The 23,891-nt window shown below is 50.0% G+C and overlaps 1 protein-coding gene across 1 annotated transcript in view; it reads left to right on the forward strand.

The window, feature by feature from the left end:
• Positions 1 to 23,891, forward strand: part of LOC146808683 (poliovirus receptor homolog) — a 282,605-nt gene that overhangs the window by 184,729 nt on the left and 73,985 nt on the right. Inside the window, exon 3 of the mRNA XM_085615481.1 lies at positions 10,782 to 11,087. Coding sequence (XP_085471607.1) covers positions 10,782 to 11,087 — 306 coding nt within the window. The remainder of the gene's footprint in view (positions 1 to 10,781; positions 11,088 to 23,891) is intronic.

The following is a 23,891-nucleotide window of genomic DNA, read 5'->3' on the forward strand; positions in this document are numbered from 1 at the left end:
TGCTGAGAGACCGGAGGCAAAAGAGTCGACCTCCGAACAATCGTTGTCTGCTGAGGCAGGCGTGACCCAAAATGCCTGCTCTGAAAATCCTCACATGTTTAGTAACTCGAGGACTGGCTGCGGGAGGGGTTAGAATGGTGGATTCACTTCGACGCAATCTTGCCCCGCATATTATGCCTCAGAGTAAAGTTGATTGATTGATTGAAACATAGACTAGGAAAATGATGGAATTGAGAAATATGAAAGATAAAATACCAGTAACAACATCCATTGGTGCGCTGCGAATTGACTTTTCAATAGCACATTGGCAGCATTTTTGCTCACTGTTATCTTTGATATGCTTATGATGCTATGTCTGTGCCCTGGGATCTCTCCATATCACCAATCATTTTTACTTATGGAACTCCAATTTTGTGAATCAACAACATCTGAAATGTTTTTTCATACGCAGTGATATCTCCCTGCCTACAGAACATGTTGGCTTCCTTGCGAGGGCAAGGTGTTTGAAAACAGCGCGAGGCCAGATGATTGTAGAGGGCCCCCTGACAGTCCATGGGGGGGGAGGGATGGAGGCTAAGATTTTGTTACCCCACTGACGAATTGGTGTAACTTGGAACAGCATTCATGCTGTGTTCATCGCACATTACTGCTCTGTGTTGTCACCCAACACAGAATTGACGGCAGAAGATTTACGTGCATATTTGAGTTATCATTTATTCTGTGACTTAATGACACACTCAGCAAAGACCTCCACGTGCAATATTTAGCCTTATAAGCTCACAATTACCGCGTCACTCATAAGAAGCTGCTTGGATTTCAGAATGCTTGGGGTGCTGTACTGTACAGAGCTACCAGTGCAAGTTTTAATTCTGAATTTTGTAGAATGGGTTCCTTGACCCCACTGTACAAAATGTAAGAGCATTTACACGTTAGAACATTTTTTAAACTGTGCAATTTCTTGTATGGCTTGGAGTTCAAGCTGCTCATGCATATAGATGACTTAAATCCATACAAACAGAAAACTCTGGAGGTGTTAAAGCCAGACCTAATGTCGTTGCCAGTGCTTGTTCAACCTTGACATTCCAGTGAAGGTTAGCCCGATCTCAAACCATAACAAGTTTTGCAGATCATATTTGTTTCGCAGATCATATTTTATGTTTGGCTTGTGTTTTCTCGAGTACAGAACACTCTTTTGTTTCAGTCTAGCTATTGCTCATGATCAGTTTCAGTTTCATGCCACACTGTTCTTTACCTCCACATTCCTCTGCTGCTCCACATCCCTGACAAAGTAACACAAGCATTTGCAAAGCTAGCTGGTCCGACTTATGCTGCCAGCCTTTTGACTTTGTCAATGCATTAGCTTTGTCAATGCACATCGGTGTTTGTAAAACTTTATTGTTTGGGACTAACAGTTACCTTAACCCCTTTCCATGGTGCCCCACTGAGAGCAAATGCTCTTTTCATCCGGTTATAGCAGTTGTGTAAGGCTGAATGAGAATAGTTAATACAACACCCAGGATAATGTGCTGCAGGCCTAAATGCTTTTAAGATCCTAAAGGCGAGACCGTTGCATTGCAAATGCTTGTTTTTCTTATTCTTCTTTTCTTCTTGTCCCGTTTTCTGATCAAACTCAGTAAATCAGTGACAGGAGTTGCGCGTGTTTACTCTGATCTCGCAGACAGCTGCTCGGGCCCTCTTGGAGGTGGCTCTGTTTCCTTGTCTGTTTACCCGTCACCATGGGCGACTCGCCACGCCAGGTCCTCCCATTCATCTGGAACTTCGCTGGGGGCTGTTTTGGTTACATCGCAGCCTTCTCGCTGCAGCACTGCCAGATTTAAATGCTAGCTTCACCAGCAGCAGCGCTGGGCCCGGGAGGAGGGTGGGCGGGAGGGGCGGAGGAGAGCGCGCGGGGGAGAGGGCCGGGGCACTACTCCATGACTTGCACTGCAATCAAATGGGAAGGATGTGACTCACGGCGGCTGGTTAAGCCTTGACTCCGGTTCTACATGCACTCACTTCGGGGCTGTCACGTTGGACAACTCAGCAGGGAATTCAGGCTCAGTGATGTCCATGAGGTTTGTTTTTAATTTTTAAAAAAACTTTTCTGATATGTTATGAAGTTTCCAGAGTGTCCCCATAGGGCTTGAGTTGGGGCGCCTTTGCACTCTGACAGGGTGCTAGAGTGCTGGTCAGTGCAGGATTCTCTGTGTACAGTATAGAGAGAGGGGTCTATGTCTTTATTGACCCCCGTCTTGTGATGGTGAAGAAACATGCATCCTCTCTCTGCCTCCAGGGGGAGGTCAGTGCAGGGCTCGCTGTCCACAGAGGAATGAGTGAAGCTGCAGGAACCAATGGTCCGCTGGTGATGTAATGACGAACTCTCGAGACATTAGAGAGGAGGGGGTGTCTGGGCTGCACAGTGCCCACCTGTCCTCCAGGGGCGACGGAGTCCATTATCAGCAGTGCGCTGATGTCGAACTCCACTTGTTTTACTCGTTGTTCGGTGTGCACCCTGCACCTCGCAGTCTCTTTCTAGGTGCTGCTCGCATGATGTCATTTGTTTTGGATGCCTGTCAGCATTGGCCGAGGCATTGAAAGTTCGATAAGTGCCCGGGGCTGTGTGAGGTCATTGGGTGAGCCCTTCCAGGGCGGGGTGAAAGGTCAGCCGGCTCTGAGCATTAAGAGCCAGATAGATGGCTTGAGAGTGAGACAGCGAAGTCGGTGTACTATTGCCTGCATCATCACACAATGCTGAGACACTAAAACGCTGGAAGAACAATAGCATTTAAGTTTAAAAGGGATTGTTTTACACAGTGTATTGTGCAGTCACTTGTGCCGATTTGTATTTTATTAATGCAGAGGTATCAGAAATTCAACAAGCGCGGACCCGAAAGTGAAAGAGGACCATGCTGCAGCCGGAGCATGGGGATTTCTTGTCTTTATGGGGCCATGTGTTTCAAACACATGGCCCCATAAAGATAAGAAAGTGCTTCACGACTGCCGTGAAGCAGGCGACCCAGTCCGGATCGCAGGCAAAAGGACGGCAACCAAAAACCCTCATTTCCAATGGCAGGCCTCCGTTTAGCATAAACGGTAAACCCGGCAAATGGAAATGAGGGGCAGAACTTAACGCCCTTTTCTAAAAGTACTCAATAGCAGTAAATCTCGCAGAGCGAGCCCCGCATGTGCACAGCAACGCTAGGCAAGACCTAAAAATGAATGTTTCCTCATGTAATGCAAAGGGTGCTATTTAAAGTGCTCTTATACCCGATTCAGGTCTAGTTTGCAATATATAAAACTCTGTAAAACAAAAAAAAATCTACTCTTTCACTTATTTGTCTATCCTTTCAACTTTCCACTCATTCATCCATCCACCTTTTCATCTAGTCATCCATCTACTCTCCCTCTCACTCATCCATCCACCCATTCCTTCACTAATCCATCCTTACAGCCATTCTTTCACTAACCCATCCATCCATCCGTTCACTCATCCATTCACCCTTCCACTCAGTCATCCATCCATCCCCTCATTGATCCATCCATTTACTCTTTCACTCATTGATCCATCCTTTCACTCACTCATCCATCCTTTTGTCTCATCCATCTATTCTCCACCCATCCATCCATTCATCCTTTCACTCATAATGCATCCTTCCTCTTTCATTCATACAAACTTGCATCAATCCTTTTACTCATTCATTCATGCATGTATTCATTTATCCTTTCATTCTCCGGCAATCCACCATTTCACTCACACATCTATCTATCCATCCATCCATCCATCCATCCATTTATCCTTTCACTCATCCATTCACCCTTTTACTTGCTCATCCTTCCATTCATTCACACATTTACTCTCCATCTGTCTTCCGTTTCATCCAGCCATCCATCTGTCCTCCCTTTCACTCATTCATTTTGTCACTCATCCACCACTACATCCATCCTTTCACGCACTTACCCAGACATCCATCATCCATTCATCTACTCATTGAACTGGTCTATCCATCCAGCCTTTCACCCATCCATGCAGTTACTCTTTCACTCATCATCCATCCTTTCACTCATGAATCCACTCATTTTTCATCATCATACATCTACCCTTTCACACATCCATTTATCCATCCATTCATTCATCCATCCCTTCACTCATTCATCCATGCATATATCGATGCATGTATCCATCCACTCCTTCACTCACCCACCCAACCACTATTTCACTCATCCATCCATCTTTCACTCACTTACCTTCCCACCCTTTCACGCAGCTATGCAGAAATAAAAAGAACACAATTTTATTAAAATCAGCTTTGCTGTTTTTATTAGGTGACAGTGGACACTTGGAAAATGCAGGAGTTGGCTGCTGGGCAAAGTACTAAAAGAACTACTGTACAGAGGCAACCTGATTATATCATTGGTGGGGGAAGAGTTAAATGTTTGCTGCCCTTGTTTTTTATAACACCCAAAAACACAGATCTGAAGCTTTGCTCCTAACTATTTGTTTTTTTTTCTTCACTAAAAAAGCAAAACTATCCACACAGTTCCACCCCACATAATTCAACAGCACACCACTTAATTAAACTCCACTACATACTGCTCCACAACACAAAAAACTTTCCACAAAATGACACTCATAACACAAAATCCCACTCCAAAAACTCCAGTATTCAATACTACATGATTACTAGCCACATATGTCCACTGCACACCATGCCATATAATTCCACTATACAAATCCACTCCACACCACAGAATTCCATGTCACACAATTCCACAACTAACACTTCCAATGCAACTCACACAATTTCACTACACACCACATATATACACTCCACAACACATAGGCAAAGAACATTGTCATTTATAAGGTCAATTGCACTAACTCAACCAAATGTGAGACCTATTGCATTTCCAATGCTTGTTTAGATATCAGTTCATTCCATCTCAGGTTCGACAGCTTCTGAACTCCGGCACAATGAATCATTTCAACCCATCGTTCAGATTTCCTTTCATTTGGGTTGTGGTCAGTGGCAGGATTAGTCGAGTACCACCAGGTATCTTCTGGCCACAGAATTGCCGACAGGCTGCATGTGAGTGTTGGTGTGGAGTACCCAATTCCCCTGTTCTTGTAGTGCACCACTTATGTGCTGTTGCAGGTGTAGTCAAATATAAGAGCCTTATTTAGAGCTTGGCAGATGAGAAACTCCATCACAAATGTGCCGCATGTGCCGTTCACCCCATAAGGAGCGCATCATAGCCTGTGGTCTCACCTAAGCGTCACACCGGCCAATGTTTAAATAATGCCCTATTGCTCCTCAGGCTGCGCCGTCCCAAAACCTTGTCCATATGGCTACAATGAGTAAATGGTGCCCGAATATTCTTATCTCAATGTAACTCGGAAATATGAAATAGTTCTTGCATCAAAAGTATCTAATACTAATATTAACGCCTTCCCATAACCACACCATCCCTTTGACTCTTCTTACATGCTTTGCCAGATGTTGACAGAACATTTTCATCTCAATGAGAAACTGTCAGGGCGCCACTGAATTATTGAGATGTACAGACTTTGATGCAAGGACCCCCTGATGAGAGAAGATCACTCACCTCTACACAAAGTGAATGACTCCATCTCAATCAATCAATCAGTACATTTATAGAGCGCGCTACTCACCTGTGAGGGTCTCAAGGCGCTGGAGGGAGGGGGGGGGGGTGTCGCTACTGCTCGAAAAGCCAGGTCTTGAGGTGTTTCCTGAAGGTGAGATGGTCCTCGGTCAGTCGTAGGTGTGCGGGGAGGGAGTTCCATGTTTTGGCTGCCAGGTAGGAGAACGATCTTCCTCCGGTGGTGGTTCTGCGGATCCGTGGGACAGTGGCGAGGGTGAGGCTGGCAGAGCTTAACTGGTGGGTGGGGGTGTAGAACGAGAGGCGGTTGTTGAGGTATTCGGGGCCATTGTCGTGGCGTGCTTTGTGTGCGTGGGTGAGGAGCCTGAACGTGATCCTCTTGCTGATGGGGAGCCAGTACAGGTTTCTCAGGTGGGCGGATATGTGGCTGTGGCGGGGGATGTCGAGGATGAGTCATGCGGAGGCGTTCTGGATGCGCTGGAGTCGTTTCTGAAGTTTGGCTGTGGTTCCTGCGTATAGGGTGTTTCCGTACTCCAGTCGGCTGGTGACGAGGGCCTGGGTGACGGTCTTTCTGGTTTCGGTGAGGATCCACCGAAAGATCTTACGGAGCATGCGCAGGGTGTTGAAGCAAGATGATGAGACGGCGTTGACTTGCTTGGTCATTGTGAGGGAGGAGTCCAGGATGAATCCCAGGTTGCGTGCGTGGTCCGTGGATTTTGGTGCGGAGCCCAGCGCTGTGGGCCACCAGGAGTCGTCCCAGGCGAAAGGGGATTGTCCGAGGATGAGGACCTCCGTCTTGTCTGAGTTCAACTTCAGGCGACTGAGTTTCATCCATTCTGCGACATCTTTCATTCTTTCCTGGAGGTTGGTTTTGGCGGTGGCTGGGTCTTTGGTGAGGGAGAGTATCAGTTGGGTGTCGTCGGCATAGGAGATGATGTTGATGTTGTGTTTGCGTGCGATGGCGGCGAGGGGGCTCATGTAGATATTGAAGAGGGTTGGACTGAGCGAGGAGCCTTGAGGTACGCCGCAGATGATCTCGGTGGCCGCTGAGCGGAAAGGAGGTAGGCGGACTCTCTGGGTCCTGTCGGAGAAGAACGAGGTGATCCAGTCCAGGGACATTCCTTGGATCCCAGTGTTGAAGAGGCGGGTTATCAGGGTGCGGTGGTATACGTTGTCGAAGGCAGCCGAGAGGTCTAGGAGGATGAGAGCGGTTGTTTCTCCGTTGTCCATCAGGGTCCTGATGTCGTCGGTGGCTGCGATGAGGGCGGTCTCGGTGCTGTGGTTGGCTCGAAATCCGGACTGGGACAGGTCGAGCGAGTTGTTTGCCTCGAGGAAAGCAGTCAGCTGTTTATTGACGGTCTTCTCGATGACTTTAGCCGGGAAGGGAAGAAGAGAGATGGGGTGGAAGTTCTTGAGGTCTTTGGGGTCCGCTGTGGGCTTCTTCAGAAGGGCGTTGATTTCTGCATGCTTCCAGCTCTCAGGGAAGGTGGCTGACGTGAAGGAGTTGTTTATGATATTCCGGAGGAGGGGGGCGATGATGATGTCGGCTTTGTTGAAGATGTGATGGGGGCAAGGGTCAGAGGGGGAGCCAGAGTGGATGGTGTTCATGACGTGGGTGGTGTCTTCAGTGCTGATGGGGGTCCAGGTGCTGAGGATGGTGGTGGGGGTCGGTGGTTCGGTGACTGGAGGCAGAGTCTGGGGTCCGAAGCTGTCGTGTACGTCTGTGATTTTGCGGTGGAAGAACGTGGCGAGGTCTTGTGATGGTGTGATGTCGTTGTTGCAGGCGCTGGGGCGGGAGAGCTCTTTGACGATGCTGAAGAGTTCCTTGCTGTTGTGGGTGTTGTTGTCAAGCCGCTCTTTGAACGATGTCCTTTTGGTGGTGCAGATCAGCTGGTGGTGTTCGCGAGTGGCGTTCTTGAGGGCTGTCATGTTTTCTGTTGTCCGTTCATGGCGCCCGGTTTTTTCAAGGGTTCGGCGGGATTTCTTTTAGTCTTTGAGGGCGTCTGTGAACCATGTGGTTTTCCTGTTGCCGGTAGTGCCTGGGGGATTCTTCAGTGGAGCGAGGTCGTCGGCGCTGTTGGTGATCCACTGTGCGAGATTGTGGGCTGCGTCATTGGTGTCAGAGGTGTCGGCTGGCGGGTTCTGGCTCAGTGATGAGAGGAGCTGGTCTGTGGTGATTTTGCGCCAGCATCTGCGGGGGATCTGTTGCGTGCGGAGGTGGGATGTAGTCTTTTTGAAGGTGAAGTGGATGCATCTGTGGTCGGTCCAGTGTAGCACGGTGGAGTGGCTGAAGGAGACGTGGTTGCTGGCGGAGAAGACGGGATTGAGCGTGTGGCCAGCTAGGTGGGTGGGGGTGTTCACCAGTTGCTTGAGTCCGAGGTTGGTGAGGTTGTCGAGCAGGGTGGTGGTGTTGTCGTTGTTTTTCTCCAGGTGGAAGTTCAGGTCCCCTAGGAGGATGTATTCTGGTGAGGCTAGGGCGTGCGGGCTTATGAAGTCGGCAATGGTTTCGCTGAGTTGTGTGCGCGGGCCTGGGGGTCTGTAGATGAGCGTTCCTCTAAGGGTGGTCTTGGGGTCGGTGTGAATCTGGAAGTGTAGGTGTTCGGCGGAGGAGAGTGTGTCTTCGTCGTTGGTCGTGAATTTGCAGGCTTGACAGGTGAAGGGTCCGCGGGTTCGCTTCGGGGTGGCTCGGTAGCAGGCGAGTGGTCGTCCGGTGTTGAGTGCGTTGAGGGCGGCGGAGTCGTATCTCAGTCGGGTAGCTTGGCTTCGGTGGGGGCCAGGGGTTCTGGTGCTGGGCGCGGTCCAGGTGCGGACGGGCGCAGGCGGGCTTGCCTTAGGCACGCCTTCGGCGCACCGGCGGCGCGCCCTCTGCCTCCATATGAGGGGCTGTGGGAGGGAGGAGCAGCTGGGAGGCGGGAGCGGGGCGGCGAATGGGAACAGCGGGGGGCGGGGCCGCAGGGACACAGCAGCGGCGGGAAAGGTGGCACAGAACGGAAAACGAGGAAGAGGATACAGAAGGTAAATCGGGGTAAAAGGGGGGCACAAAGGGCACAACAGGTGAAGGGTGGTACAAAATAAAGGCAACAAGGCAGCAAGAACGGAAAACGGAAAGAACAGAAAACGGGGGAAAAAAGGCACAGAAGGCAAATCGGGGTAAAGCGGGCACAAGGGGCACTACAGTAGAAGAAAGGTGGTACAAAACAGATGGCAACAGGCAACAAAATGTAAAGGCACAAGGCAACAGGAGAAACGGGGGACAAAGACCAGAGGAGGCAAAAGGGGTCGGCGAAGGACTCACGTTACAGCAGGCAGGAGCAGGCGACAGCTAACAGCGGGGGCAGCGACACAGGGGGACCGTGTGGCGGCTGGGGGGCGACCAACCTGATGACAGGGTCAAAGGTCGCTCCCCTCACTGCTGCGTGGCCTCCATATGAGGGGTTGTGGAAGGGAGGAGCAGCTGGGAGGCGGGAGCGGGGCGGCGAATGGGAACAGCAGGGGACGGGGCCGCAGGGACACAGCAGCGGGAAAGGTGGCAGAGCGGAAAACGGGGAAGAGGATACAGAAGGTAAATTGGGGTAAAAGGGGGGCACAAAGGGCACAACAGGTGAAGGGTGGTACAAAATAAAGGCAACAAGGCAGCAAGAACGGAAAACGGAAAGAACGGAAAACGGGGAAAAAAAGGCACAGAAGGCAAATCAGGGTAAAGGGGGCACAAGGGGCACTACAGTAGAGATAAAATACATTCCTTTTGTCATACATATCTGTGAGGTTATTCTGTGTGTCCCACAGACATCTACATTAGCACACGCATGTTTCAGAAGACCCAGGCTTGGAACACACTCAATTTACAGAATACACACTGGGGCAGATTTATGACGACTGGCGCATCCCTGCATATCAGCAGGGATGCGCCAGTTATTATGCGCCACAGCTGCGCCACCATGGATGCGCCGCATTTATAATGCGGCGCACCATGGGGCAAAAACGGCACAGATGCGTGACGCATCTGTGCCGAAAAGTGGCGCATTGCTGGAGTTGCGTCGCAAGCGCGACGCAGCTCCAGCAATGATCTGGGGGGCCCTATCTGTACAATGCTGTGTCAATCCTTACGCCTGCTTCAAGCAGGCGCAGGGTTTTGACGCAGCATGGGCCTAAAAGTGACTGAGTGAAATCTTGTAGATTTCACTCAGCCACTTTTAGGAGGCGTTCCTGCGCTGGAACGCCCCCACCTGCCCTGGAACGCCTACATGTGGCGCAGGGCTTTACAACGTGACGCATCTGGGAGATGCGTCACGTTTGTAAATGCCCCGCACCATGGCGCAGGATTTGCGCCGCTGCTGCGTCACAAAAGTGACGCAACGGCGGCGCAAAAGTGCCGCAAGTGCAACATAAATCTGCCCCACTGTATCTAAGAGTGGCACACATCTGGCCAGCGACATAGGTAGTGGCGTACTGCGCAGCTCCACCCTGTCAATACAATAAGGCATTGGTTTTTCCATTGAATACTAATTGAATAGCTGTATGTTAGAACCCTGACTACATCGTATCTATCCACAAGACAAGTTTGAGAGAATAGGGTAAAGTGGTGCCTTTTACAGCATTATGTGGTTTTTTGTTAGTTTCTTTTACAGAGTTTTCTATAGCGCGAACTTGACCGAAGGTATCGGATATCAGAGCGCTTTACACGAGCACCAGTTGCATTACATGAGGACACGTTCATTTTTGTTAGGCACGGGGAGATTAAGGGGCATATTATCAAGGACGGCGTTAAAAATTATCGGCGGAATTCCCATAGAAGCCCATGTTAGACGTCCTTCGCATCTAACATGGGCTTCAATTGGAATTCCATAGAGCATATTATCAAGCCCATTATCGCCACTTTAGCGGCAGTTTTCTGCCGCTAAAGCGGCGATAATTTTATCGCCTGTCTTGATAATATGCCCCATGGCGACTTCATTTCATGTGACCACTGAAAGCAGGAATCATTTCATTTGATTTGAGTTCGGTTTTCACTCCCTCTTCTTCCACGCAGACTCGCGCTGAGAGTGAGTTCACAAGGGGCCGAGTGAGTCCACCTCTTGTGCTCCGGCTTGAGGTGCCCTTGAACACTTGTGCCAGCCTCCTCGCAAGTGAACCTCTTGTTTCTTTTTCTCTTCTCTCCTCAGCCGCACCCAACAACAGTGCCCACGCAGTGCCTGCTGCAGGGGGCACGCCTGGCTTAGCAGTGGTGGCCATCTGCACCTCGGCCAGGGGGCTTCCCCCGGCTAACATCACCTGGAGGTCGGACGTCAGCTTTGATGTGAACACCACCGAGACGGTGAACACCGACGGGACAGTCAGTGTGCGAAGCCAACTCCTCATGAGGCCCACTGTCCAGGTCCACAACCAGAGAGCCACGTGCAACATCAGCAACAAGCCCGGGGCAGTGGAAGAGAGCATCGAGGTGTTCCTGTCCATCAGCTGTGAGAGAAGTGAGTGTGTGTGGTGAACCTAGTGAACAAAGACAAGCCATGGAGAGCACACACCTTGCATCTAGTGAACAAACACAAGACAATGTAAGCACACACCCTGCACCTAGTGAACAAGCACAAGCCATGGTGAGCACACACCCTGCACCTAGTGAACAAACACAAGCCATGGTGAGCACACATCCTGCACCTAGTGAACAAACACAAGCCATGGTGAGCACACGCCCTGCTCCTAGTGAACAAACACAAGCCATGGTGAGCACACGTATTGCAGCTAGTGAACATACACAGTCCATTGAGAGCACACGTCCTGCACCTAGTGAACAAACAGAAGCCATAATGAGCACACGTCTCACTGAAAAAACAGCACAGACCATTTAGAGCATACGCCCTGAACCTAATGAACAAACACAAGCCATGGAGAGCACACACCCTGCACCTAGTGAACAAACACAAGCCAATGTAAGCACACACCCTACACCTAGTGAACAAACACAACCCATGGAGAGCACACACTTTGCATCTAGTGAACAAACACAAGCCATGGTGAGCACACGTCCTGCACTTAGTGAACAAACACAACCCATGGTGAGCACACGTCCTGCACCTACTGAACAAGCACAAGCCATGGTGAGCACATCTCCTGCACCTAGTGAACAAACACAAGCCATGGTGAGCACACGGCCTGCACCTAGTGAACAAACACAAGCCATAGAGAGCACACGCCCTGCACCTAGTGAACAAACACAAGCCATGGTGAGCACACGCCCTGCTCCTAGTGAACAAGCACAAGCCATGGTGAGCACACGTATTGCAGCTAGTGAACATACACAGTCCATTGAGAGCACACGTCCTGCACCTAGTGAACAAACAGAAGCCATAATGAGCACACGTCTCACTGAAAAAACAGCACAGACCATTTAGAGCATACGCCCTGCACCTAGTGAACAAACACAAGCCATGGTGAGCACACGCATTGCAGCTAGTGAACATACACAGTCCATTGAGAGCACACGTCCTGCACCTAGTGAACAAACAGAAGCCATAATGAGCACACGTCTCACTGAAAAAACAGCACAGACCATTTAGAGCATACGCCCTGAACCTAGTGAACAAACACAAGCCATGGTGAGCACACACCCTACACCTAGTGAACAAACACAACCCATGGAGAGCACACACCTTGCATCTAGTGAACAAACACAAGCCATGGTGAGCACACGTCCTGCACTTAGTGAACAAACACAAGCCATACTGAGCACACGTCCTGCACCTAGTGAACAAACACAAGCCATAGAGAGCACACGCCTTGCACCTAGTGGACAAACACAAGCCATGGAGAGCACACACCCTGCACCTAGTGAACAAACACAAGCCAATGTAAGCACACACCCTACACCTAGTGAACAAACACAACCCATGGAGAGCACACACCTTGCATCTAGTGAACAAACATAAGCCATGGTGAGCACACGTCCTGCACTTAGTGAACAAACACAACCCATGGTGAGCACACGTCCTGCACCTAGTGAACAAGCACAAGCCATGGTGAGCACATCTCCTGCACCTAGTGAACAAACACAAGCCAATGTAAGAACACGCCCTGCACCTAGTGAACAAACACAAGTCATGGTGAGCACACATCCTGCACCTAGTGAACAAACACAAGCCATGGTGAGCACACGTCCTGCACCTAGTGAACAAACACAAGCCATGGTGAGCACACAGCCTGCACCTAGTGAACAAACACAAGCCATGGAGAGCACACGCCCTGCACCTAGTGAACAAACACAAGCCAATGTAAGCACACACTATGCACCTAGTGAACAAACAAAAGTCATGGTGAGCACACATCCTGCACCTAGTGAACAAACACAAGCCATGGTGAGCACACGCCCTGCACCTAGTGAACAAACACAAGCCATGGTGAGCACACGCCCTGCTCCTAGTGAACAAACACAAGCCATGGTGAGCACACGCATTGCAGCTAGTGAACATACACAGTCCATTGAGAGCACACGTCCTGCACCTAGTGAACAAACAGAAGCCATAATGAGCACACGTCTCACTGAAAAAACAGCACAGACCATTTAGAGCATACACCCTGCACCTAGTGAACAAACACAAGCAATGATGAGCACACATCCTGCACCTAGTAAACAAACACAAGCCATGGTGAGCACACGTCCTGCACCTAGTGAACATACACAAGCCATTATGAGCACACCTCCCACTGAAAGAACAGCACAGTCCATTGAGAGCACACGCTCTGAACCTAGTGAACAAACACAAGCCTTGGTGAGCACACGTCCTCCTCCTAGTGAACAAACACAAGCCATGGTGAGCACATGTCCTGCACCTAGTGAACAAACACAAGCCATGGTGAGTACACGCCCTGCACCTAGTGAACAAGCATGCCGCGGTGAGCACACGTCCCACTGAAAGAACAGCACAGTCCACTAAGAGCACAGTTCCTGCACCTAGTGAACAAACACAAGCAATGGTGAGCAAACGTCCTGCACCTAGTGAACAAACACAAACCATGGTGAGCACACGTCCTGTACCTAGTGAACATACACAAGCCATAATGACCACACGTCCCACTGAAAGAACAGCACAGTCCATTGAGAGCACACACTCTGAACCTAGTGAACAAACACAAGCCATGGTGAGCACACGGCCTGCACCTAGTGAACAAGCACAAGCCATGGAGAGCACACACCCTGCACCTAGTGAACAAACACAAGCCAATGTAAGCACACACAATGCACCTAGTGAACAAATAAAAGTCATGGTGAGCACACATCCTGCACCTAGTGAACAAACACAAGCCATGGTGAGCACACGCCCTGCACCTAGTGAACAAACACAAGCCATGGTGAGCACACATCCTGCATCTAGTGAACAAACACAAGCCATGGTGAGCACACGCCCTGCTCCTAGTGAAAAAACACAAGCCATGGTGAGCACAGGCATTGCAGCTAGTGAACAAACACAGTCCATTGAGAGCACATGCCTGCACCCAGTGAACAAACAGAAGCCATAATGAGCACACGTCTCACTGAAAAAACAGCACAGACCATTTAGAGCATACGCCCTGCACCTAGTGAACAAATACAAGCATTGGTGAGCACACGTCCTGCACCTAGTGAACAAACACAAGCCATGGTGAGCACACGTCCTGCACCTAGTGAACATACACAAGCCATTATGAGCACACGTCCCACTGAAAGAACAGCACAGTCCATTGAGAGCACACACTCTGAACCTAGTGAACAAACACAAGCCTTGGTGAGCACATGTCCTCCACCTAGTGAACAAACACAAGCCATGGTGAGCACATGTCCTGCACCTAGTGAACAAACACAAGCCATGGTGAGTACACGCCCTGCACCTAGTGAACAAACAAGCCATGGTGAGCACACGTCCCACTGAAAGAAGAGAACAGTCCACTGAGAGCACAGTTCCTGCACCTAGTGAACAAACACAAGCAATGGTGAGCACACGTCCTGCACCTAGTGAACATACACAAACCATAATGAGCACGCATCCCACCGAAAGAACAGCACAGTCCATTGAGAGCACACGCTCTGAACCTAGTGAACAAACACAAGCCTTGGTGAGCACACGTCCTCCACCTAGTGTACAAACACAAGCCATGGTGAGCACACGTCCCACTGAAAGAACAGCACAAGCCATGGTGAGCACATGTCCTGCACCTAGTGAACAAACACAAGCCATGGTGAGTACACCCCCTGCACCTAGTGAACAAACACAAGCCATGGTGAGCACATGTCCCACTGAAAGAACAACACAGTCCACTGAGAGCACACATCCTGCACCTAGTGAACAAACACAAGCCATGGTTAGCACATGTCCTGCACCTAGTGAACAAACACACGCCGTGGTGAGCACACGTCCTGCACCTAGTGAACAAACACAAGCCATGACGAGCACAAGTCCCACTCAAAGAACAGCACAGTCCACTGAGAGCACACATCCCAGGCTAGTGAACAAACTCAAGCTATGGTGGCCACAAGTCCCACTGAAAGACCAGTTCAGCCCCTAGTAAGTGCATGTATTGCACCTAGTAGGCTTGGTGAGTAACCCTCCCATTGAAAGAACAGCATAGCTCACTGTGAGCACAAGTGCTGCAATCAGCGACAGAACAGCACAGCCCACGGTGAGCACAAGTCCTGCAGTCAGTAACAGAACAGCACAGCCCACGGTGAGCACAAGTCCTGCAGTCAGCGACAGAACAGCACAGCTCACGGTGTGCACAATTGCTGCAGTCAGAGAAAGAACAGCACTGCCCACTATGAGCACAAGTCTTACAGTCCGTGAAAGAACAGCACAGCTCACAGTGAGTGGAAGTGCTGCAGTCAGTGACAGAACAGCACAGCCCTCAGTGAGCACAATCCTGCAGTCAGTGAAGGAACAACACATCCCACAGTGAGCAGAAGTCCTGCAGTCAGTGAAAGAACAGCGCTGCCCACCGTGAGCACAAGTCCTGTAGTGAGTGAAAGAACACCACAGCCCATGGTGAATACACGTCCCATTAGAAAAACAGCACAGCCCACTGTGAGCACAAGTCCTACAGTCAGTGACAGAACAGCGAAGCTCACAGTGAGCGCAAGTCCTGAACCTAGTGAAGAACAGCACAGCCCACTGGAAGCACAAGTGCTGCAGTGAGTGAAAGAACAGCACAGCCCACGGTGAACACACGTCCTGCAGTCAGCGACAGAACAGCACAACCCACGGGGAGCACAAGTCTTGCAGTCAGTGAAAGAACAGCACAGCCCACGGTGAGCACAATTACTGCAGTCAGCAACAGAACAGCACAGCCCACGGTGAGCACAATTACTGCAGTCAGCAACAGAACAGCACAGCCCACGGTGAGCAAAAGTCTTGCAGTCAGTGAAAGAACAGCACAGCTCACAGTGAGTAGAAGTGCTGCAGTCAGTGAAAGAACAGCACAGCCCACTGTGAGCACAAGTCCTACAGTCAGTGACAGAACAGCGAAGCTCACAATGAGCGCAAGTCCTGAACCTAGTGAAGAACAGCACAGCCCACTGGAAGCACAAATGCTTCAGTCAGTGAAAGAACAGCAAAGCCCACGAAGAGCCCAAGTCATGCAGTCAGCGACAGAACAGCACAACCCACGGTGAGCACAAGTCCTGCAGTAAGTGAAAGAACAGCTGCAGTCAGTGAAAGAACAGCACAGCCCACGGTGAGCAAAAATCCTGAAGCCAGCGACAGAACAGCACAGCCTGCGATCAGCACAAGTGCTTCAGCCAATGAAAGAAAAGCACAGCCCACAGTGAGCACAAGTCCTGCAGCCAGCAACAGAACAGCACAGCCCACGTTGAGCACAATCCTGTAGTCAGTGAAGGAACAACATGTTCGAAGGTGGCCTGATATATGCTGTCCACTAGTTCTAGTGGGCACCTTGTATCAGTCCAAACAACCCCTTATGGTGAATGGTTAAAGACAACCTTATATGAAAGCTATCCTAGTGGTAGCTATGGAGAGCAGCCTTCAGGCTAAGTCTTGAAGGAATGTAAAGCAGCTTGTTTTACCAGCCTATAATCTCTTGAATGATCAAATGAAAAGACAACCACACCAGGTAAATATTCAAAATATATATATTTAAGGTTAAACACACCCCTCTAGTCTCTTTATGAGACTGGAGTTCGAAGTACTTAGTTTACAAGTTAGCAAGCATCAGTAAAAGCACAAATACACGTTTGGGCCCTAGGGGCGTACCAAACCATATACCACAAAAGTGGTATAAGAACCACGACTGGGATAGACACAAGCCCTATAGCCTGTAGAATCAGTGGGACCCCAAGGAACCACTCAAGGTAGTGACACAGGGGACTCACGGGGACTTTATGCAGTGTGAAAACACAACCACGGGTTCAAGTTATCTTCTATGGGCAATGTCGCGGTTGGAAATTTAAAGATTAGGGACACTTCTAATCGAGTCAGGACCAAACCCTTTTGGACTTAAGAAGTTCTAGGGCTAGCACCCACGGGAGCACCAGAGTACTCGAGTTACCTCACCCAGGGAAGCCGGATGCATAGGTGTCTTTTGGTGTCGGGTCGCGTCGTCGATTTCAATGGAAACCTGCAAAGAACTGCTGCTGCCGTGAAGAGAAGTGTCCGAAGAGATCCAAGCCTGGATCTAGGATGGAAGGAACCTGAAAGCAGAGGGGACAGAGTCTGGGTCACTTGCCAGTGACCAAGGGCAGGATGGACCAATGCCCACAGTTGTCGGGTGGTTTAGGTGAGTTGATGGGTGTCTTGACTCTTCAGCCACGAGGTCCAGGAGGCGTTGACGATGTCCACGAGCCAGATTCTAGCTGTCCCACAAAGTATGTCGAGTGCTGCAGTATCGGCGACCAGAATGGACCCAACAAGCCTTGGCAACGGCAAGTCACTGGAATTCAGAGAAAGGACTGCGGTGCAGACCAGCAAGGTCTAAGGGACTCACCCAGCGAGGTTAAGTCAGGGCACGTCTGGAGCAACCAGGAAAGCCCAATTAGAAAAGGAGTTGCCATCGTGGGGACCTGCTTGCCAACGGGCTAGTGATCGCGAAGGAGCCTCGAGTGATCACACTTGAAGCTGGCCCACGGGTCACTCGTGGAGTGGAGGCCAACAATCTTCGGTGCAGGAGGTGCTCAAGACTGGGGCTACTCGGAGCCCAAAGCACAACTTCCAGGATGACCAGGAAGGTAGTGCTGCTGCAAAAGTTCACGATGTCCAGGGGTCACGGTCCCACGTCACCCACGATAGCCACGGGCCTCAGCTTTACTGTGGACTCAGTGTAGCCTCGGGGAAGTCTGGAAATCCACCTCTGGGGATGCAGAGACTTCGGCGTCTGGCGGGAGCTTCAGAATTGCAGACCGGTCAGTTGCTTCTTTGGTGCCTGCCAAGCACGGGAGTCTCTCCTTGACCTCAAGGGAGATTTCTTCCGTCTTCTAGGCGTGATAGAAAGTCGAAGGTCCATGATATATGTTGCAGAGGTTCGTCCAGGGTAATCTAAAGTCCTAGGGACTGGATTCCTATACTTATACTAAGTTTAGGGGACGGACTAACTCTAAGGCCCCACCTATGGGTGGACCTGGGGTGGGGGTGGTTACACCCCTTCCCCTTTGTCCAGTTTCGTGCCAGAGCAGGGGCTGAGTGCCCCTGCAACCGGTTTGAACTGGGCTATGCACAGGGACACCTTGTGTGCCCCAGGCAGTGTCTCAAACGCATTCTCTGAATGCACCCACCCTGCCCCAATACACATCTGCCTGTCTGGGGAGGTGGTTACACCTCCCTGTGACAGGAAACCTATTGTCCAGGCCTCCCCTGCTGGAGTTTCCCCCAGCAGCAGAAGGCCAGACCCGTGTCTGTGGCAGTGGCATCCATTTTGTGATGCCATGACTTTGGAAAGTTTTAACCGGGCTTAGCCAGTGTGAACATGTCTCTCCCTCTAGAAGGGTGGAATGCTACCCCCGCCGCCGCCAGGACTGGCGGGGGGGTACTATTCCAAAGCGTTTGACACCAAACACAACATGTTTTGATGCAGCCAGTTAGAATTTACCGCGAGGTTATAATGCACTTAAGAGTATATGGTATGGTTGTATCACAGAACAGCCATAAGGAAGTATTTCCGAAGGCTGCAGAGGGGCTCAGCTCATGCTTGGTGTAGCAGAGTAGGATCTGCACTTATGTTGCCCCCACTTTTTTTCTGATGTTTACACTGGTTTCTGGCTATAGTCTGGCTGGGTCCCTGCTAATCAGGGCCCCAGTCTCTCTGTTCTCTCTAAACAACTTGGAGTGCATATTAGATGCACTAGTGATTGGATACTGTGGTACCTTATGAGCCCCTAGTATATGGTATCTTAGGTACCAAGGGCATAGGTACTTCACAGGCCTATCAGGGGCTGAAGCATGTATTATGCCACCACTGCGAAGCAGACTAAATCTGACACCACAGGCCTGCTACTGCAGCCTGGATGAGGTAGTGTTAGCACTCCTCACTGAGATATAGGTTCACTATATCTCTACCTACACACACATATAAACCTATCAGTCACCCCTAAGGCAGGCCCTATCAATCCTGAGGGCAGGGTGCTTGGTTACCGTATGAGGGGGTACCTCTGCAGGGCCCCTCTGCAGCTCTCAGAGTCCATTCTCTGTGGCTGTTTGTGGTTGCGGTTAAACAATATACTCTTAAGTGCATTTTAACCTAGCGGTAAATGCTAATTTTGGGATGGCTGCATCAAAACATGTTGTGTTTGGTGTCAAACGCTTTGGAATCATACCCCCACACCAGTAACTGGTGTGGGAGTAAGATCCCACCCTTCTAGAGGGATAGACATGGACCCACTGTGGAAACACGGTAGAGTCCTGAAGAGCCCTGGCATCACAGAATGGATGCCACCAGTCACAGACACTGGACTGCCCTCCTGCTGATGACCGAAACTCGCAGTGGAAGAGGCCCACCAATAGGCATTCTGTCACAAGGATGTGTCACCACCTTCCAGACAGGATTTAGTGTATTGGGGCTGGGTGGGTGCACTCCTAGAGTGCTTTGAAGTCCTGCACTGGGGGAACAGTAGGCTCCTCTGTGCATATGCCAGCTCAAACCGGTTCAGGGGGCTACCAGCCCCTGCTCTGGCATGAAACTGTACAAAGGGAAGTGGTTGTAGCCACCCACTCCCCTGACCCTCCCATAGGTGGGGTTTATAGAGTTAGTCCCTCCCTTCCTTGTAGTATAAGTTAGGGAATCCTTGCCATTACAAACTAGATATCCCTTGACGACGCTCTGAAGAATAATCCTGGACCTTCGATGTTCCACTACCTCTGGAATACTGAAGAATCTCCCTTGGAGTCAAGGAGTGACTCCCCTGCTTGGCAGGCACCAAAACTTTTAATCAACGGTCGCAAACTTTCCCGCTCCCACTGGAGTCCGAAGTCCCTGCAGCCCCAGAAGTGGATTTCCTGACTTCTCCAAGGCCATCGTGAGTCCCCAGCAACGCTGAGGCAAGTGGACCCCACAAGTGATGAGGAACTGCAATACCTGGGTACCGGGCACTTTTTTTGAGTGTGGTCCAAGCCTCCAGCAGGATTTCCTCTGAAGATCAGAGGCCTACCTCGTCCCGCGTGACCGTGGGCTCCTGGTGAGTGAATCCTCCCAAGGCATTTTCGCGATCCCTTGCCAGTTGACTTGTGGGTCCCCAGAAGACTTTTCTACATAACCAAAGGGCTCTCCTGGTTGCTCCAGGCCTGCCCTGACTTACCCTCACTGGGTGAGTCCCTCAGACCTTGCTGGTCTGCACCACTGACTTTTTACACTTTCCACAAGACTTGCTGTTGCCAAGGCTTGTTGGCTCCAATCTGGTCGCTGAGACCGCAGTAAGCTGCAGACTTTGTGGGACACACCTAATCCAGCTCCTGGTGATCATCGACACCTCCTGGACCGCGTGGCTGAAGAGTCAAGACACCCGTGATCACCTGAAATCACCCGACGACTGTGGGCATCCAGCTTCCTTGCCCCGGGTCACTGCCAAGTGACTTTGAACACTGTCCCTTCTTCTTTCAGGTCTTCTTTATTCTGAATCCAGCCTTGGATTCCACCAGACACTTCTCCTGTCTTCACAAGCAGCAAGTCTTCTTTGGCTCCCATTGAAATCGACGCCGCGACCCAACACCAAATGACACCTCTGCACCCGGCTTCCGTGGGTGAGGTAACTCCAGAACTACGGTGCTCCTGTGGGTGTTGGCTCTAGAACTACTTACCCTGTAAGTGACTTGCTTGTAGACTCTCCCGAAGTATCCTAAAACTTTAAAATTCCAACTGCGACTTGCTCCATTGAATTCTATTGGGATCTGCGGCTGTGTTCTCACACTGCATGCGTCTCCCGTGGGTCCTTTACTTACCTGCCTTGGGTGGATTAGTGAGGCCCCAGCTCTTCTGAAGGCCCTAGGCCTTGTCCCCTTGCAAGTCGATCTTCCTAAGTCTCTTTTTTAGTATATGGTCTGGTACGCCCCTCGGGCCCCAGCCATATTTGTGCTTAACTTGTTGTGAAACGTTGATTTGTGCATATGTCCTTGACTTCTAATCTCATAAAGAGATTAGTAGAGTGTGTCTACTAATAAATACATATATATTTTATATATATACCTGTGTGGTGTCCTTTCATTTAGTGATTCAAGAGATTATAAGGTAAAACAAGCTGCTTTACATTCCTTTAAAGACTTAGCCTGAAGGCTGCTCTCCACAGCTACCACTAGGATAGCTTTCTTAAAAAGGTTGTCTTAAACCTATCTACCATAAGAGTCGAATTGTACTGGTGCAAGGTGTCCACTAGAACTAGTGACAAGTATGTACCAGGCCAACTTCTCACACTTGGGCACCCTCTCACATAAAACCCAGCACTCTGCCTTCAGGATTGTCAAGGCCTGCTATAGGAGCGGTTTATAGGTTTATATGTGTCTGTATAAGGTAGTGATATAGATAGCCTATACCACAGTAAGGGATGCAAGCACACGCTTACCCAGGCTGCAGTAGCAGACCTGTGGTGTCATTTTGGAGTGCTTCCCAGGGGTGGTATAATACATGCTTCACCCCTGGTAGGCCTCTGAGGTACCTATGCCCTAGGTACATAGTATACCATATACTAGGGGCTTATAAGGCACTCCAGAATCCAATTAGATATGTACCTAATGTACATGGAAACCATTTTAGAGAGGAAGCAGCTAGGCTGTGGGCCTGATTAGCAGGGCCACAGCCAGACTAAGGTCGAAAAACAGTGAAACACCAGCAAAACGTGGGGGTACCCATGTGAAGCAGATCCTACTCTCCTACAATTATGGTTTGGATTTTGCTCTGCAATGGTTGAACCTGGCCTCCACCTACAAGGTGGCCCAGGTACACAACCTGACTCTGCCCTATCTGGCACTTAGTAGCTTTGATAGTTAGGCCTGTTTTTTGTAGGGCCTCCAAAACATTCCTTAGGTGGACCAGGTGATCCTCCCAGGTGGAGCTAAAGACAGCAATATCATCTAGATATGCTGCACTAAAGACTTCCAGATCTGTGAGAACTGTATTCACCAATCTTTGGAAAGTGGCAGGTGCATGTTTCAGATCAAAGGGCATTACTGCAAATTGATAGTTCCCACTAGGGATTGAAAATGCTATCTTTGGCTTTGCATCATCAGCTAGTCTGATCTGCCAGTAGCCAGCTGTCAAGTCAAATGTGCTAAGGCACTTGGCTGAGGCCAAAGTATCTACAAGCTCATCTGCTCTTGGTATTGGATGGGCATCAGTCCTAGTGACTGCATTGAGGCCTCTGTAGTCCACACAAAACCTTATCTCTCTTTTAACACCACTGATGTGAGGTTTTAGCACAAGGACCACTGGACTAGCCCAAGGGCTATCTGAGGGTTCAATAACACCTAAATCCAACATTTTCAGGACTTCTGTCCTGATACAGTCCCTGACATGGTCAGGTTGCCTATAAATCTTATTTTTAATAGGCAGACTGTCCCCAGTATCCACTTCATGAGTGCATCACATAGTCTGTGAGAATATGTGTCTGAACTGATTGAGCACCTGTCTGCAATCAGCTTGTTGCTGGGCAGTGAGGCTGCCTGCCAAAGCTCCACCATCAACTGACCCATCATCAGGGTTCTGTGAGAGGAGGTCAGGGAGTGGGTCACTCTCTTCCTCCTGTCCCTCGTCAGTAGCTATGAGCCAGCCCATGTCAGCCCTGTCCACATATGGCTTTAGCCTGATGACATGAAGTACCCTATGGGGACTCCTAGGGGTTCCAAGGTCTACCAAGTAGGTAACCTCCCCTTTCTGTTCAACAATAGTGTGGGGTCCACTCCACTTGTCCTGGAAAGCTGCTGGGGCCACAGGCTCCAACACCCACAAATTCTGTCCTGGCTGATAAACAGTCAGTACAGCCTTTTGGTCATCCCAGGCTTTTTGCAGTTCCTGGCTAGCCTCAAGGTTTTTGTTTGCCTTTTTCATGTACTCAGCCATCCTGGAGCAGAGACCAAGTACATAGTCCACTATGTCTAGCTTTGGGGGCTTGAGAGGTAACTCCCATCCTTCCTTCACCAAACACAATGGACCCCTGACAGGGTGACCAAACAAAAGTTCAAATGGGCTGTAACCAACCCCCTTTTGAGGCACCTCCCTGTATGCAAATAAAAGGCAGGGCAAGAGCAGGTCCCATTTTCGCCTAAGCTTCTCTGGGAGTCCTTTGATCATGCCCTTTAAAGGTTTTGTTGAATCTCTCAACTAAACCATTGCATTGTGGGTGATAGGGTGTGGTGAACCTGTAGCTCACTCCACACTCCTTCCACATAGCAGTCACGTAACTAGACATGAAGTTTGCATCCCTGTCAGATACTACCTCCTTAGGAAAGCCTACTCTTGAGAACACACTCTAGAGTGCTCTTGCCACTACAGGTGCTGTAGTGTTCCTTAGGTGAATTGCTTCTGGATACCTGGTGGCATGATCCACTACCACCAGTATAAATCTGTGCCCAGATGCTGTTTGGGGATCCATGGGCCAACAATGTCAATCCCTACCCTTTCAAAGGGCACCCCCACCAGAGGTAGTGGTATTAGGGGGGCCTTTGCAGTGCCACCTGCTTTGCCACTGGCTTTGCAGGTTACACAGGAGCGACAAAACTCCTTTGTGTCTTCAGACATGTGGGGCCAGTGAAAGTGAGGAACAATTCTGTCCCAAGTCTTGTTCTGGCCTAAGTGTCCTGCTAGGGGAATATCATGGGCTA

The sequence above is a fragment of the Triturus cristatus genome, chromosome 7, assembly GCF_964204655.1.
Source record: "Triturus cristatus chromosome 7, aTriCri1.1, whole genome shotgun sequence".
Taxonomy (NCBI): Eukaryota; Metazoa; Chordata; class Amphibia; order Caudata; family Salamandridae; genus Triturus; species Triturus cristatus.